General features: G+C 36.7%; 3 protein-coding genes across 3 annotated transcripts in view; 2 read left to right on the forward strand and 1 right to left on the reverse strand.

Annotated features, from left to right (window-relative positions):
* LOC311287611 (uncharacterized protein) overlaps positions 1 to 4,900 on the forward strand; it is a 10,293-nt gene extending 5,393 nt beyond the window's left edge. Inside the window, exons 3-6 of the mRNA XM_084404550.1 lie at positions 205 to 570; positions 2,281 to 2,400; positions 2,556 to 2,646; positions 3,880 to 4,900. Coding sequence (XP_084260676.1) covers positions 205 to 570; positions 2,281 to 2,400; positions 2,556 to 2,646; positions 3,880 to 4,243 — 941 coding nt within the window. The 3' untranslated portion in view covers positions 4,244 to 4,900. The remainder of the gene's footprint in view (positions 1 to 204; positions 571 to 2,280; positions 2,401 to 2,555; positions 2,647 to 3,879) is intronic.
* Positions 4,809 to 11,437, reverse strand: rasl12 (RAS-like, family 12). Its single transcript, XM_084404551.1, has 6 exons — positions 10,711 to 11,437; positions 10,489 to 10,601; positions 10,010 to 10,066; positions 8,589 to 8,662; positions 8,219 to 8,409; positions 4,809 to 5,392 (listed from the first exon to the last, which is right to left on the reverse strand). Exons 2-6 carry the CDS (start codon positions 10,598 to 10,600, stop codon positions 5,059 to 5,061), a joined length of 768 nt encoding a protein of 255 aa, XP_084260677.1. The 5' UTR covers position 10,601; positions 10,711 to 11,437; the 3' UTR covers positions 4,809 to 5,058.
* A 758-nt stretch (positions 11,438 to 12,195) lies between these two features.
* kbtbd13a (kelch repeat and BTB domain containing 13a) lies at positions 12,196 to 14,332 on the forward strand. Its single transcript, XM_084405917.1, has one exon. The coding sequence runs from the start codon at positions 12,283 to 12,285 to the stop codon at positions 13,807 to 13,809; it is 1,527 nt and encodes a 508-aa protein (XP_084262043.1). The 5' UTR covers positions 12,196 to 12,282; the 3' UTR covers positions 13,810 to 14,332.
* Positions 14,333 to 15,406: the final 1,074 nt, after the last annotated feature.

The following is a 15,406-nucleotide window of genomic DNA, read 5'->3' on the forward strand; positions in this document are numbered from 1 at the left end:
TATTGGGGTGAAATGTGACCTTGACCTATTTTTGAGAGATTCAGGGTGAACTACAGACCATATAATCTCACAAAAATAATATATTAATGGTTGAATTATATCATGTGCGAGACAAAATTCCCATTCATTCTCTATTTCCAGATATAAAAGTATGATTTGTATGATTTAATCACAATGTCTCACAGATATAATCTTTTTTTCAAGGCACGTTCAGCTTCACGATCCACAACATCAAGGAAGACCTGTGTCTAGAGGACTCAGCTGAAGGAGGAGTTGAGTTAAAGACATGCAGTCTGGACTCAGTCCTGCAGCAGTGGATGTGGAGCGATGACTGGTTCCTAATAAACACAGGCACCCTGAGGTGTCTCTCTTCCATCCACAGCGACCCAGTCCAGACTATCAGCTGTGATTCTGGTCAACATATCAAATGGCAGTGCAAAGCTCAACAGCTCATCAGCCTGAAAAATGCGCTGGCGTTGAGCTCAGAGAGAGGAAACCTCAAGCTCAACAGGGGTGAACACAACACCTGGAAATCTCTGGATGCGGCTGATATCTGCCAGAACAAACTGAGTGAGTAGAAGCCGAAAAAACATCTGAATTATTTGATTCTTTGTTTGAATTATGTGTCTACATTGTCACGCTCATTTTATCCGGGTTGACAGACATACACTCCCAAATCTGCATTTATTTAATCAAAAATATGAATATATTAATATTAAGAATTTGTTAAGAATTTTCCAGCATCATTACTGCAGTCTTCGGCGTCACATGATCCTTCAGAAATCATTCTAATATGCTGATTTGCTGCTCAAAAAACATTTCTGATTATCATCAATGTTGAAAACCTCTGTGCTGCTAAATATTTCAAACCATTACATATTTTTTCATTATTTGTTGAATAAAAAGTTCAAAGGAACAGCATTTATTTAGAAATATTTTGTTATATTATAATTGTCTTTACTGTCACTTTTGATTAATGTATCATTGATCAATATATATATATAATTTCAGTATTTTTCAGTATGAAACCATATTTCAGTAAGTAAAAGAAAATTCAATAATGTTATTCAATATTTACAGTGCTGGTCAGAATTATTTGCCACCTTGGTAAATATGATCAAAGATGGCGGTAAAAAATAAATCTGCATTGTTAATCCTTTTGATATTTTATTTAAAAAAAAATCCCTGTGTGCACCAAACCCATCTTAAGTGTTTGCTGCCAAAAAAGCTTTTTTTTTTTTGTTTCATTTGACCATAGAACCCGTCCCGTTTGAAGTTCCAGTCATGTCAGTTACTTTTCAAATGTTCTATGGTCAGATAAAAAAAAGAAAAAAAAAAAGAGCTTTTTGGCAGCAAACACTTAATATGGGTTATTTGGCTCATACAGGGATAAAAAAGTACCCCATGTGTAAAATGAAATACTCTGCTGTATCTTTAATGCTGTGGGCCTAATTTTCTGCTGGAGGTCCTGGATATCTTGTTCAGATACATCATGGATTCCATCAAATACCAACAGACAAAAAATCTAAACCTGACAGCCTGTGCTAGAAATCTTATAACGGGCCATGTTTGGATCTTCCAATAGGACAACGATCCAAAAACAAACATCAAAATAAAAACAAAAATGGGTCACTGAGCACAAAACCAAGCATCTGCAATGGCCATCCCAGTCCCAGACCTGAACCCTATAGAAAATGAGTGGGCTGAACTGAAGAGAAGAAGCACCAACATGAACTTGTGAATCTGAAGGATCTGGAGAGATTCTGTATGGAGGAATGGTCTCTGATCTCTTATCAGTTATTCTCCAAACTCATCAGGCATTATAGGAGAAAACTCAGAGCTGTTATCTTGGTAAAAGGAGGTTGCAAAAAGTATTGAATAAAAGGGTGCAATTAATTGTGGCCAACATGTATTGGAGAAAAACATTTATTTCATAATTTGATTTTCCTCATATTTTCAATTATTTTACTTCAATGAAAGTTTTTTTTTTTTTTTTTTTTTCAATATCAAAAGGATAAACAATGCAGAGTTATTTTTTACAGCCATCTTTGATCACATTTACCAAGGGGGCTTATATTTCTGACCAGCACTGTATTTATTTATTGCATTATAGTAATGTGAATTATAGAGGGAATGTGCTTGACAGTAATGTCACAATTTCTGGCTTCACAATCACAAGAGTGTAAAGCGATTTCTGCCACATTTTAGAATATGACCTTCCTCGCTCCGACTCTTTATGGTCTCATGCTATATAAATCTCATCTTCACTCATTCTCACAGGATCCAGAAGAGACAGTGATTCAGAGACCGACGAGTTTGACTTTGTTGAAGAGTCGCCTGCACAGGGAATGACAGAGGCACAGATGAAGTTTTTACAGTGGTTTTACCGCACAGAGGACCGTGAGTGTGCCAAGCTTGCACTTAAAGTCTTTCTAGTTTCTCACTTTTACAGAATTGAATTTCCCCATCCATGAAATGGCTTAAGTGCACACTTGGATGTGGCTGTATCACAGTAATACTCACAGACTGTCCAATGCCCTTTTCTTGTTTTACAGCAACATCATGGAAGTTTGGCATGCTGGCATTTGCTTTTCTGGGTCTTCTGATTGGTGCTATGCTGTTGGTCATGGGCATGATGGCTAATAGGTTAGTACAAACTAGCATTACAACCACACAGGTAACAAACAGCAGTTTTATAGTAACTAAATTATGATTACTATAAATGCACATTATTTGAACACGGGATGTCTTCAGAATATATATGTATATGTGTGTGTGTGTGTGTGTGTGTATTATGGGGGGCCAAACAGGATATAATTAAATGTAAATCTGAATATACAGATACAAATCTGAATATATAGTTATAATCCTGAATATATCAATGTAAATCTGAATATATAGTTATAACTCTGAATATAGTTACAAATCTGAATATATAAATATACATTTGTATATAGTTAAAAGTCTGAATATATATATATATATATATATATATATATATTCATATATATAGTTATAACTCTGAATATATATATATATATATATATATATATACACAACACACACACACACACATAAAAAAAAATATATATATATATATATTCAGTTATAACTATATAATCGGATTTACTTTTATATATTCAGAGTTATAACTATATATTCAGGATTTAAAAATATATATTCAGAGTTGTAACTATATATTTAGAGTTATAACTATATCATCGAATTTACATGTATTTATTCAGAGTTATAACTATATAGCCTATTCTGAATTTATAAATATATATTCAGTTATAACTATGTATTCAGATTTACATATAAATTCAGAGTTATAACTATATATTCAGAATTTATAAATATATATTCAGAGTTATAACTATATATATATTCAGATTTACATTTAAATATTCAGTTATAAGTAGGCTATATATTCAGGCTTTACATTTATATATTCAGATTTGTGACTATATATTCAGGCTTTACATTTATATATTCAGATTTGTAACTATATATTCGTATTTACATTTATATATTCAGATTTGTAACTATATATTCAGGCTTTACATTTATATATTCAGATTTGTAACTATATATACGTATTTACATTTATATATTCAGATTTGTAACTATATATTCACATTTACATTTATATATTCAGATTTATAACTATATATTCAGATTAACATTTATATATTCAGATTTACATGTAATTATTTCCTGTTTAGCCCCCCATAATATATGTATGTATATGTGTGTGTGTGTGTGTGTGTGTGTGTGTGTGTGTGTATACATACAGTACATACATACATATATGTATATATATACAGTATATATATTTATATGGAATATTCTTCCATAACTTCCATGTCTCCCATACAGGAACAGGAAGCAAATAGCCAAGTACAAAGCAGCCACAAAAGTGACAGAGTTGAACCCTGAAATGGAGGGGTTGCAGGTCATCGTCACTGATAAGGTTACACAGGTCAAAGAGGAGAAAAGCCTTTCCATATCATCCGAACACAGCCATAGAGATTGGGAAGAGCCTTCAACCAACAGCAAAGCCTCAGAGGAAATGAAGCCTGGAGAAATTGTGGTGACCTGGAAGGACGGGAACGTGTCTACTTTGTATCCTGAACCGGTATCAGAGGGGGAAGGTGAACAGGACGTCCACAACACAGATGAGGAGACTCTGTCCCAAAACTCCACCCAAGTGATAACTTCATCTGAGGCTATTGCGTTTTAATATAATCCTAATGTTTGCATATTACTCATGGTTTCCCTAGTCCAAATATATTTGCTTATAGCCTTGGGTCAAACAATCAGTGTCAATATATTCACACATATATTCAGTTTTATAGTGTATATTTCAAAAGGCAAGTTTTACTATTTGTTATAACAAAATTAATAAAAAAACAAACAACTTTTTGTGTGAAAATGCATCAGAATTGGTCATGAGCTGAAACTTGAAAATTACTGATTTTTTTTTTCTTTTTTCAAACCATAATATTGTACCTTACAAACTTACATTATATGAATTAAATCAAATATTTAATTTGTATATTTTCTTTGCAGCCCATACAAAGCATAGTAAGTTATTCGCTTCTATCTCACTTGATGAGATGCAACATAATAAACTTGGTAATTATACCATGTTTAATCACATATATGTTTCAATATGACTTTTTACATGAACAAACACAAATAAATGTGTTTATTTCCTGAAACTTTCTTTGGAATTCTGTGGATAATTAGGTTTTATGTTCTGCAGTGTAATAAAAAAAATAAAAGTCCTCATGAATCCTCGGAAATTAAAGTGGAAATGGTTTTTATCACAATAAAATACAAGTATAATAGTGGTGCAAAAAAACAAAACTAAATTATAACAGTAACATCAGAAGTGTTAACAAAGACATTAATTGGAGCTCTGATAGGCTATATTTAATACATTGTCCATTCTCATACAGTTACTGCATTCTCAAGTAGGCCTATGTGAGAGATGTTGTTCTCCTTCAGTATCAGAAGAGATCCTCTCCTGTATCAGAAGAGGGCAGCATCACATCAGAAGATCTTAAAGCCCTTGAGCAGTGTAAGCGTGGGGGCTCTGCGTTTGCTTTGAGCTCTGGAGGACTTCACCGTGACCAGCTTTGCGGTGGCTGGAGTGGGCAGCTCTTTATAGCAGGCGGTGAGGGGAGGAGCAGAGGACAGGCTGATCGCGGACTTGTCCTCGCTGATGAAGAGCGGACGGATACTCCTATCTGTCTCTCGCCTCACTTCCCGAACGACTTCGTGAAAGATGTGCTGAACGGAAAGGAAGTCCAAGCAGGCGGAAACTTCAAAGAACCGGCAGCCGAACCTCGAGGCCAGGGCTGCGCCGTCTGCCTTGCTCACCTGTCTGAGAAAGAAAGAGATAGATTATTGCACAAATGTTTAACTCTTAAATGCATGCATTATGAAAGCATTTGAATGACTTTTCTTACGTAAAATGGACCTCTTACTAAAATCAAAAATACATTCTTAATTATAATATGTGTAACAATGACAATAAATGTATTAAAAATGTATTAAATTATTGTAAATAATAATTAGTGTAAATGAGTCAATAAAATCGGCTAATAATATAATAAATGCATGTAAAAGAAGAATGCAACTAAATTTATAAGATATTTTTTATTTAAATAACAGATTAATTAAATATATATATATTTTTTTACACAACTACCATTCAAAAGTTTAGATTTTTTTATAGAAATAAATACTTACAGTATATTTAACAACGACGCATTAAATTGACACTTAAGACATAACGTTACAAAAGATTTCCATTTCAAATAAATGCTGTTGTTTTAAACTTTCTATTCATCAAAGAATCCTAAAAAAAATTATCAGTTTCCACAAAAATATCTAGCAGCACAACTGTTTTCAACATTGATAATAATACTAAGAAATGTTTCTTGAGCAGCAAATCAGCATATTAGAGTGATTTCTGAAGGATCATGTGACACTGAAGACTGGGGTAATGATGTTGAAAACTTTGCTTTGCATCACTAAAATCTAAATAAAAAGTGCTTATGATAAATGCACCCTAAGATAAAATTGTGCAATAAAGGGTTAAGGAAAGTCTCTATGGTAATAACAATGGCAAAGCAGAAAAAAACAGGATGAGCAGTTAAAACATTTATTTAAAATACGGCTGGCAAAGCACACATAAATCTGTAGTTACATAAATAGATAGAATTGATTGAGTCCAGCTGTTATTTGGTCATTTTATGCACTGTGTTTGCATAATGAAAGGAAAATAAAAAGGCAATAAATGGTCATTTCCTGGACCAATCAAATCCTTACTTAAACATTTTAGGATCATGAAAGATTGAAATCTAAATAACTTGCGGTAGTACAGGGCATAATTGCTGTAATATAGCTAGTCACAGGTCATATGTTCTTCAAGTTAAACTAACAAAAGGACATTCATACAAATATGTAAATGCACTATTTTACTATGTTTGGTTACTGTTTTGACTAACACCCACTCTGACACAGGAGATTTGGCTGTTTAAGATTTGTGCTTAAAGGGGTCAATTGACATTTCCAACTTTCAATAGTGTGTAATGTTGCTGTTTGAGCATGAAAAAGGTCTGCAAAGTTACAAACACAAAGTTATTCTCTATATTAGTGTCACTGTTTCTGAACTCCATTGTAGTCTTGAGTTTTCTTCCGGAATGAACACGTCAAAACATTCCTCGTTTACATAATTCCCGCCCAAGACACATGCAAAAAAGAGGCAGAGGCCTGGCTGAGTTGAATTTGTGGTGTGTTGAAAATCACGGGTATGGTAAGAGACATTTCCGAAACATGTTCAAAGCGGTTGACCAATCACTCACAACATACTGCTCCAGCCGACCAATCAGAGCACATTGCGCTTTTCAAAAGAAGGGACTTCATATAGACAGTGACAGGAACTAACAGGGGGTAACCGAAAGACTGGGAAGAGAGGTGCTGAAACAATGTAAAATATGTGAAAATAATGTGTTTTTTGAAAAAGTAGACCCCAAAATAAAATAAAGAAAAAGTGCACAATAGGTCCCCTATGAGACAAATCATTGTGGCTGTGTCTGAAATTGCCCCCTATACCCTTAAATAGGGCACTATTTGAGGGGACAGCCATTTGTAGTGGTGTCCGAAACCATTGTCAATGTTATCAAGGGCACTCATTCAATTCCATAATGCACCGCAATAACGAGTGTACAACTGATTTACAACCAACGGCTAGAGAATACCCATAATGCACTGTGAGGGTTGAGCAGAATGATTTCCCGCGTCTCGCCAGAAGATGGCGCCACAGTTGAATCATCCATCCATCCATTTTCCAAACAGCTGGTCCAATGTGGGTACAGCGTAATATTATACAGGTATAAATTCCTTTTTAATTGATTATCAAATTGTTTAATTAAGGTAGCTTGTTTCTAGCCTGGATGCCAGCCGAACTTAGCCCCACCCACAACATTTGAGGTCGGGAAGTTCGGACTTGGACTGCTTATGCTCGAACCAGAGCTGTTTGGACCAATCAAATTGTCAGGGCGGGCTTTATACGATGATGGACAGATTATCAACAGTAACGTAATCATCCACGTCACCAAAGAGCGCTTGGGTTGAATTCGTTTACAACAAAGATGGCTGCCGCTGGAGAATTGAGAGGTGTAGATTCAGCCATTGCGTCTGTTATAGAAGATATCGACAGCGCATTCATTTTAAAAGAGGAACAGAGAACCGCGATCAACGAGAAGTTGAGAAGTCGCTCAACATACGTCACTTACTCCGTCGCTCTGATTGGTTGTAGGTTTATCCAATTGAGTGCAGAGGCATTTTCTTTCCTGGTTCGGTTGAAACACGCCTCATAATCACAGCCCAATGGAGCAGTATCAGACTCACACTGATTCTGACTAGAATCTGAGTATGACGACGTCAGGCTAGCTTGTTTCCATAAGAACAGAGTTCAAGATAAATCTTTTCATTACTACTGGAGCTGCCAGTTTGCTAAGTTTTAAATGATTATTAAACAGCAAGCACAAACTATGCAAAAGCGGCAGCCCTTCTGGCGCACTCAGTGTCAGAATTCGCTCACTCGTCGACTATATTAGTGGAGTAATGTGGGGAATAGTGATTGAGGGTATATGAGGGTATGAGTTTGAAAAAGATCTAACAGGAAGGATGTTTAATTCACCTGTATCTCTCCATGTCCACTTTGTTGCCTAGAAGAACGACAGGAGTGTCTGGCTGCAGGCCTTTTGAGTAAAGGGTCACAGTCTCTATGTACTGTTGGCAGGCCTGAAAGCTATTCCGGTTGTCAATGCTGTAGACAATGATGAAGGCATTGGCCCAGCTTAAATAGCGCTCACAGTTGACTGGTCCATCCTGATTTAAATAAAGACAGATTTGTTCGCATACTGTAAAGTTGCCAAGGTTATGCAACAAACTTCCATTACATGAAAGTAAAACACCAAGCATTATGAGGAGATCAGTCTGATGCAAATATCAGGTGGCAATCTATATAAAGCAGAATATTCTCAAAAGAGACAAATGGGCATCATTACCTGATCAGCCGTGTCCATCACTTTGACTATAACCGGCTGCTGGTCCACAACTTCTTCAGAAGAGTAAGTATCTTCTGAAAATGTAATGTGTAAAAGAAGCTAATGTTTGTTTTTTGAAAGAAACTAACCAAAAGAACTGGTATTATTCACTAAAACATTAAAAATTTCACACCAGCTCAAGTTACATGATAGTTGCATAATGTGTTTTGTCTTAAAGTTTCTCCAGATGAGGTCTTTTCATCCAGTTCTTCTCAAAATAAAACAGGACATTTCTGTTCCTGCCATCCATGTGCATTTTATAAATTGTATTATTTTATATAATGATTTCATGAAATAATTAAATGTGAACAAGATGTAAATGTGATAGAACAAATGCCAAATTTGAAAACAAAAACAAAATGGTGTTGGAAAAAGACTTAAAGGGTTAGTTCACACTCACACCAAAATGAAAATTCTGTCAGTAATTACTCACCCTCATGTTGTTCCAACCCCATAAGACTTTCGTTCATCTGAGCCTACGTTCTGACGTACAACCCAGAAGCGATGTGCCGTTACACTACGTGAACTCACTCAGAGGCCCACACAGAAGAAAATTAATAGTTGAATAGCACACAAAAAGTATTCTTGTCGCTTGATAAACTTAATGTTGAGCCACTGTAGTCACTTGGACTATTTTAACGATGTCTTTACTAACTTTTCTGGGATGGCATATCGATTACCTAGCAGCCGAAGGAGTGAGCCAGCTCTCAGATTTCATAAAAAATATCTTAATTTGTGTTCCGAAGATGAACGAAAGTCTTATGGGGTTGGAACAATATGAGGGTGAGTAATTACTGACAGAATTTTCATTTTTGGGTGAACTAACCCTTCAAGACAAATTCTTAAAGTGGTTTGGCAAAGCCTGCAAGTCTTAAAATGTTGAATCCTAAAACCTGTCATTATAGTAATGTTAAAACTGTCAGTAAAAGCCTCAACTTTTCATCTTCTACCAAGAAAAATAAAATAATGAAAATGAGAAAGAAGCTTTAGAAGGACTTTTATGTCTCTAAGTAAAAGCCATTAAAGTTTTAAAGTCATCCATCTGGGTTCCTATAGGTTATATATATATATATATATATATATATATATATATATATATATATATATATATATATATATATATATATATGTAACTAAAGTTAGCAATAATGCTTCAGTAAGATAAATTATCTGTTTGATTGATAAATCACTTTCAAATGTGTTGTGTTAAGACCAGGACTATAACCACTAGACGTAGAGAGGTACACATCCCCTCCAGATGTTCAATCACTCATTATTGTACTCAGTATTTTCTAATTTGACCAATTCTTAAACTTTCACCTTCGATCCCCTCAATATTTGGTTACATCCTTGGTGACAACAGTAAAAGCTGGGAAACTCACCAAGGTTTGGGTCATATTCACTGATGAAACGCTTAGTGAGGAATTTCACAGTAAGTGCTGCGGGGGGACAGACAAACTTCCTGTAAGTCTAAGTTCAGAAATATTTTCAATTACATAACAGAGCATCCCAACATGACGATGGAAAAGTTCTGTTGTTTCAGTTGTCGTCTTAAAACTAAATCTCCCTATGTTATCCAGGCAAACATATACAATACTTTTTTTTAAAACATTCATTTATAAAATAAATCAGATCAGTCATTTCAATTACACTCAGATATGAATATATATATGGGGAAATACAAATTCAAACTGATTTACAGTGCAATCAAGTCTTCCCTAAAAATGAAAGACACCTTGATTTTTCAAACAAATCTACCAGGAACAAAGTGTAGGCTAATGACAATTTCAGTGTGCATTAACTAGTGTTTGTGATTATGAACATGACGAAGATATTCCCCTGCAATGTATGTTAATCATACCTGACTTTCCAGATCCCATAGCTCCTAAAATCACTATGTTACACTCCGAGGGCTCATGCTCAGGAACTGTGACAATGTTGCACGTTCTTGCTTTCCCAAACATCAGAGACATCCTGAAGAAGTGATAAGATAGAAGAATGAACACTCGAAGAAGAAGATCCGAATCACGCAGTCCATATTAGACACACAGTATACATGTGCGTTGATCTTCTGAGTTCATACCTGGATGATGCTGACGTCTGATTTCTCACCAGAGCTCTCTGCAAAACAGCTGGCTCGCCTTATACTTCAGTATAAACGACATGTCTACAAACACGCAAAAAAACATTTTTCCGAGATTGGTAGCGTATTTTCTTATTTTCTCTGTGCTTTGGAAGTCTCTTGCAGTCGAAGAGGATGTTGCGAGAGGGGAATGAACAGTGAAATAAATAATGCTGGAATATTTTGGTTCGGTGGGCTGGAGCACATGACGGAATGAATCTATCCAGTGAATCCGCCTCCCATGAACATAAAAATAATCTTCAAAGCTCATACTGTAGGCTACAGCAATTGTAAAATTCGCGTTTGATAAATCAGTTCCCCTCCCTTTAACAGTGTGAGCTTTACTCAATTACTTTTTCAGGGGAAACTTTTTTTTTTTACGTCGAAGTTGACTACCTGTAGCAACGACTCAAAACACGCTTATTTGTGATGTTTACATCTAAAACGAAATGATATAATAATTTGTTATTTCAAAAATGGTCGGAAATGAACGAAAAGTGCTCGCTATACTGTTGCTATCATGTAGCCTAGACTATTTCGCCAGGAAATGGCCGGCCTCATTAATTTTGCTGTTGCTCAAATAAACGGTAGGTTACCGTTTTATATTTTAAAAAGTACTGAAAAGACCCAAGCCAAATGTAAGAAATTAATTGATGAAAAATTATGATTAATTGTTTGCTGAAGACGTTCAAACGCGTTTGTCAATTTCCTTCTTAATCGGTCACGAGACACGATGTTCGACGTCACTGTTTCTTACGGTTCACAAAATTCTTCAAATTAGGAGGAATTATCATTGTTAAACACAAACACACAATGTATTACAATTTAGAGTTTTAGGGCATTTAAACTGCTTTAAGGATTGAAATATATTTAAATGAATTTGTAGGCTCTAGGCTGCTATTTTTTTTATAGATGTAGCCTAGGCTATAGTATTTGCTATTTGGGCTTGTGTCCACATATGCTCAGTAAAAGTAAGATAGCGATCCTTACTCAAAGATGTAAAATTTGGAGTCACAGGATAGCAATTAAACTGGTCTACTATATCTGCAAGCTTATGTTTTGAAGTGAGCATCCCCCAGTAGCCTGCCTACCCATAGGTCTGCTTGGTTTTATTTTATTTTAAGCAGTCACGTTAACCTGGAATGCTAACCCACAACAAAGAGTGACCCTTACAGGCATACCATTGTTACAGCTTTGGGCAGTTCACCTGTTCATCAAAGAGAGAAGATGAAATTTTCAGCCTGCCTTTCATGCCTGCCAAGAACAAAAGGTAATAAATAACCATGATGACGGCTGCCCTCTACGGCGGTGGCTATCTGCCATTGCTTTCAAGCAGCATAATGCGACCATACTTTTCACCTCTATGTATAGCTGATTCTATTCTTGTAGTTGTTAGTAATACAAACACTGCACACTCAAGTCAAGTGCATCTGCTTCGACACTGTCACTTTAGAACACACCATGGACAGTCAATGGTGCTGTGAATGTCTTCACAGACAGGTTTGACTGTGTGGGCATTTCTCTGGAGTTCAGATGAAAATGAGAGGAGGTAACCCGATGGAGACAAGCAGCTGTGCTGGCTCAGAGATCGACGTAAGGAAGGCGGTTTACCAGCCAATGGGTTTCATGGGAAAAACTGTGAAAGTGAAATTTGCCGAAAGTGTTTTTACGGTGGACAGAAGCCTCCTGGAGGAGCATTGTGAATACTTTCGAGCGCTTTTCCAGTCTGGCATGAAGGAATGCCAGGAGGATGAGGTTTGTCTTCAGGTGCCGAGCGCTCGTGGATTCCTGGTCGCCCTCCGTGTGATGCATAGTGAAAGACCCATGCTGAACGGTGATGAAATTGTTGACGCCATCGAGTGTACTGCGTTCCTTCACATAGAGCTTCTAACTGAGCACCTCATAAACATTATCACTTCAGACAACTGCCTTCTTATGTATCACACAGCGGCGACCTTTGGGTTATTGAAGCTCTTCAGGAGTGCAGCTTTGTTCATTCGAGACATTTATGAAGACCTCAAAGAAGATGTGAAGAGCTTGCCAGAGGATTTGATTGAATATATAGAGCCTCTTGTTCCTAGTACGTACATCATGGTTGGTAGTCATTCGCCAACCATCAAGCTGTTGCAGGACTTCATGAGGACTGTTTGTTATCTTGATGAGGACGAGAAAGACTGGAAGGTTCTCACCCATTTGCCTCTCAACGCCAGCACCACCATGGCAGGAGTTACGGTTTTAGACAACAAGCTCTACATTGTTGGAGGAGTCTATGATATTACCAATAAAGTTGTGGAGTCTGGTTTCTGCTATGATGTATCTACTGACACTTGGAGCACATTTTCCAGCCCTCGGCAACTTCGCTACAACTGCACCCTTGTTAGCCATGTGGGCGACCTTTTTGTCATTGGTGGAGAGTATGAAAAGAACATAATGTCCTCTGTGGAGAGGTACAAAGTCTCTTCGGACACCTGGAGCGTTGCTGCCAATCTGCCAAGACCTGCAACCACCGTCGCTTGCGCCAAAGCCATGAGAAGACTTTTCATATGCCTCTGGAGACCTAAAGACGCTACTGAGATTTATGAGTACATAGCCAACAAGGATGAATGGATGTTAATCACAACACTTGTTCGGCATCAAAGTTACGGTCATTGCATGGTGGGCCACAGGGACAATTTGTACGTCATGAGGAACGGGCCATCTGATGATTTTTTGAAATGCATGATAGACTGTTACAATCTGACCTCAGGTCAGTGGACGGCCATGCCCGGGCAGTACGAGAACAGCAAGGGGGCTTTGTTTACCGCGGTAGTGCGAGGGGACTCTGTGTTCACGGTGAATCGCAGAGCGACAGTGGAATATGCCATTGAGGACAACAAATGGAGGACAAAAAAAGAAATGACAGGGTTTCCAAGAATCGGCTCCATGTGGACTTTCCTCTTGAGACTGCCAAAGAAAAGCAGAGAGCTTTTACAAAAGAAAAATAATGGAGCTGAGATCTCATCTGACCTCAGCTCAAGTGCTTCTGTACCCATGTTGCCAACTATTTTCAATGGAAAGTAACTAATGGCTGCAAAGGCTGCGAAATGTCGCTATAGATGATGTCATGCGCCAACTGTTGGCACTTTGCAACTGTTTTCTCTCCTAATCAGTGCTGCTTACATACTGTATTTTAACAATATATAGCCGAATGTCCCATACAGCTGTTCTCATTGACATATTTTTTTTTTTTGTCATACAAAGGAACAAGTGCAACACTGCTCTGTACTTTGTGTTGACAATTAAGTTTCCTGGATTCTTTGATGAACAGAAAGTTCAAAAGAGCAATATTTTAAAGAGAAATCTTTTGTAACATTATAAATGTGTTTAGTGATCAATTTAATGGGTCCTTGCTGAATAAAAGTATTCATTTCTTTAAAAAAAATACTGACCCCAAACTTTTGAGTAGAAGTGTACATATTTGGATTAAATACATGCTGTCATGTTGTCAGTATTTCCCATTCTATATGAATTCACACCAAATCCTTACAGTATGGGTGTTTGTAGCATCAAGCCTCTCTTTCCTTCAATAAAAGGTTGATCAAATCAGTTCATTCGATTAGTCAACTAATGCTTCATTTGGGTTAAATGTGAGTAACATTTAATTTCTCACACACTGCCAGAACAACACAGAACCATTTGAAGGCAAATGTGATATGATTGATGGGATATAAACAGGCCCTATTCATCTTCACCAATGACTGATGGTCATTAAAGTGCATGTTGCCATGGTTACGTAAGACCAAAATATAGAAACATTTCCTGTTTTTATATCAAACAAGCCATCTGTAAAACTCCATCCCTGGTGTATCCATACCAGAAGCGTCAGGGTCAGACAAGGCCGCAAGGAAAGAGTGCAGAACCTTGAAGACTGTGAGAGAAAGTTTAAGATCAGCTGGGAGGCAAAGGAGAAACACGACCATCACAAATGATACTTTATTCATACAATCATTTATGACCTCAAATACTGTAACCGTGTGGAGACTCTTTGACTGCTCAAACACTCAAGATCCAGACATTCCTGCATGCTTTCGTAACTATTGTAGAAGCTCCACTCATTACATGCGAACCTGAAGACGCACTGATAACTAATCATGTTACCACAATGAAAACATTGTGTCCAACCTTTGGCAGCCGAACAACAGAATGTATAGATCTTGGCAGGACGTCGCTATTCACTCATGGTGTCTGGCAACAGCTGTTTAACATTGAAGGTAACATTTTATAGGAACATTGCCATACGATAATGTTCACAAATACCAAAGTGAAACTAACAGATGAAAGCATGTGTTGACCTCTCACAGATTTCAAAATATTTTTCTGAAATGTGCATGGGTATTATTGTTTATTATTGTTTATAGTTGTCATTTTTTTGTTTACAGTGGTAATCTAGTTACTGATGCCATTGTTGGAACTCAACAATCTGAACACACTGAACCACTTAAAAAATTGTTTGACACATACATAAGAAATGTAATATTTATATACATTGCATGAGGGATTCCCAAACGTGGGTTTGTGAGTTGATGAAAAGCTATTCAGTAATTAAATCATAAAATGTCAAGTCAAACCCAAAGTTTTCAGCATTTTATCAGTAGGGAAAAACCATTGTCAACTAAAC

The sequence above is a fragment of the Rutilus rutilus genome, assembly GCF_951802725.1.
Source record: "Rutilus rutilus genome assembly, chromosome: 3".
NCBI lineage: Eukaryota > Metazoa > Chordata > Actinopteri > Cypriniformes > Leuciscidae > Rutilus > Rutilus rutilus.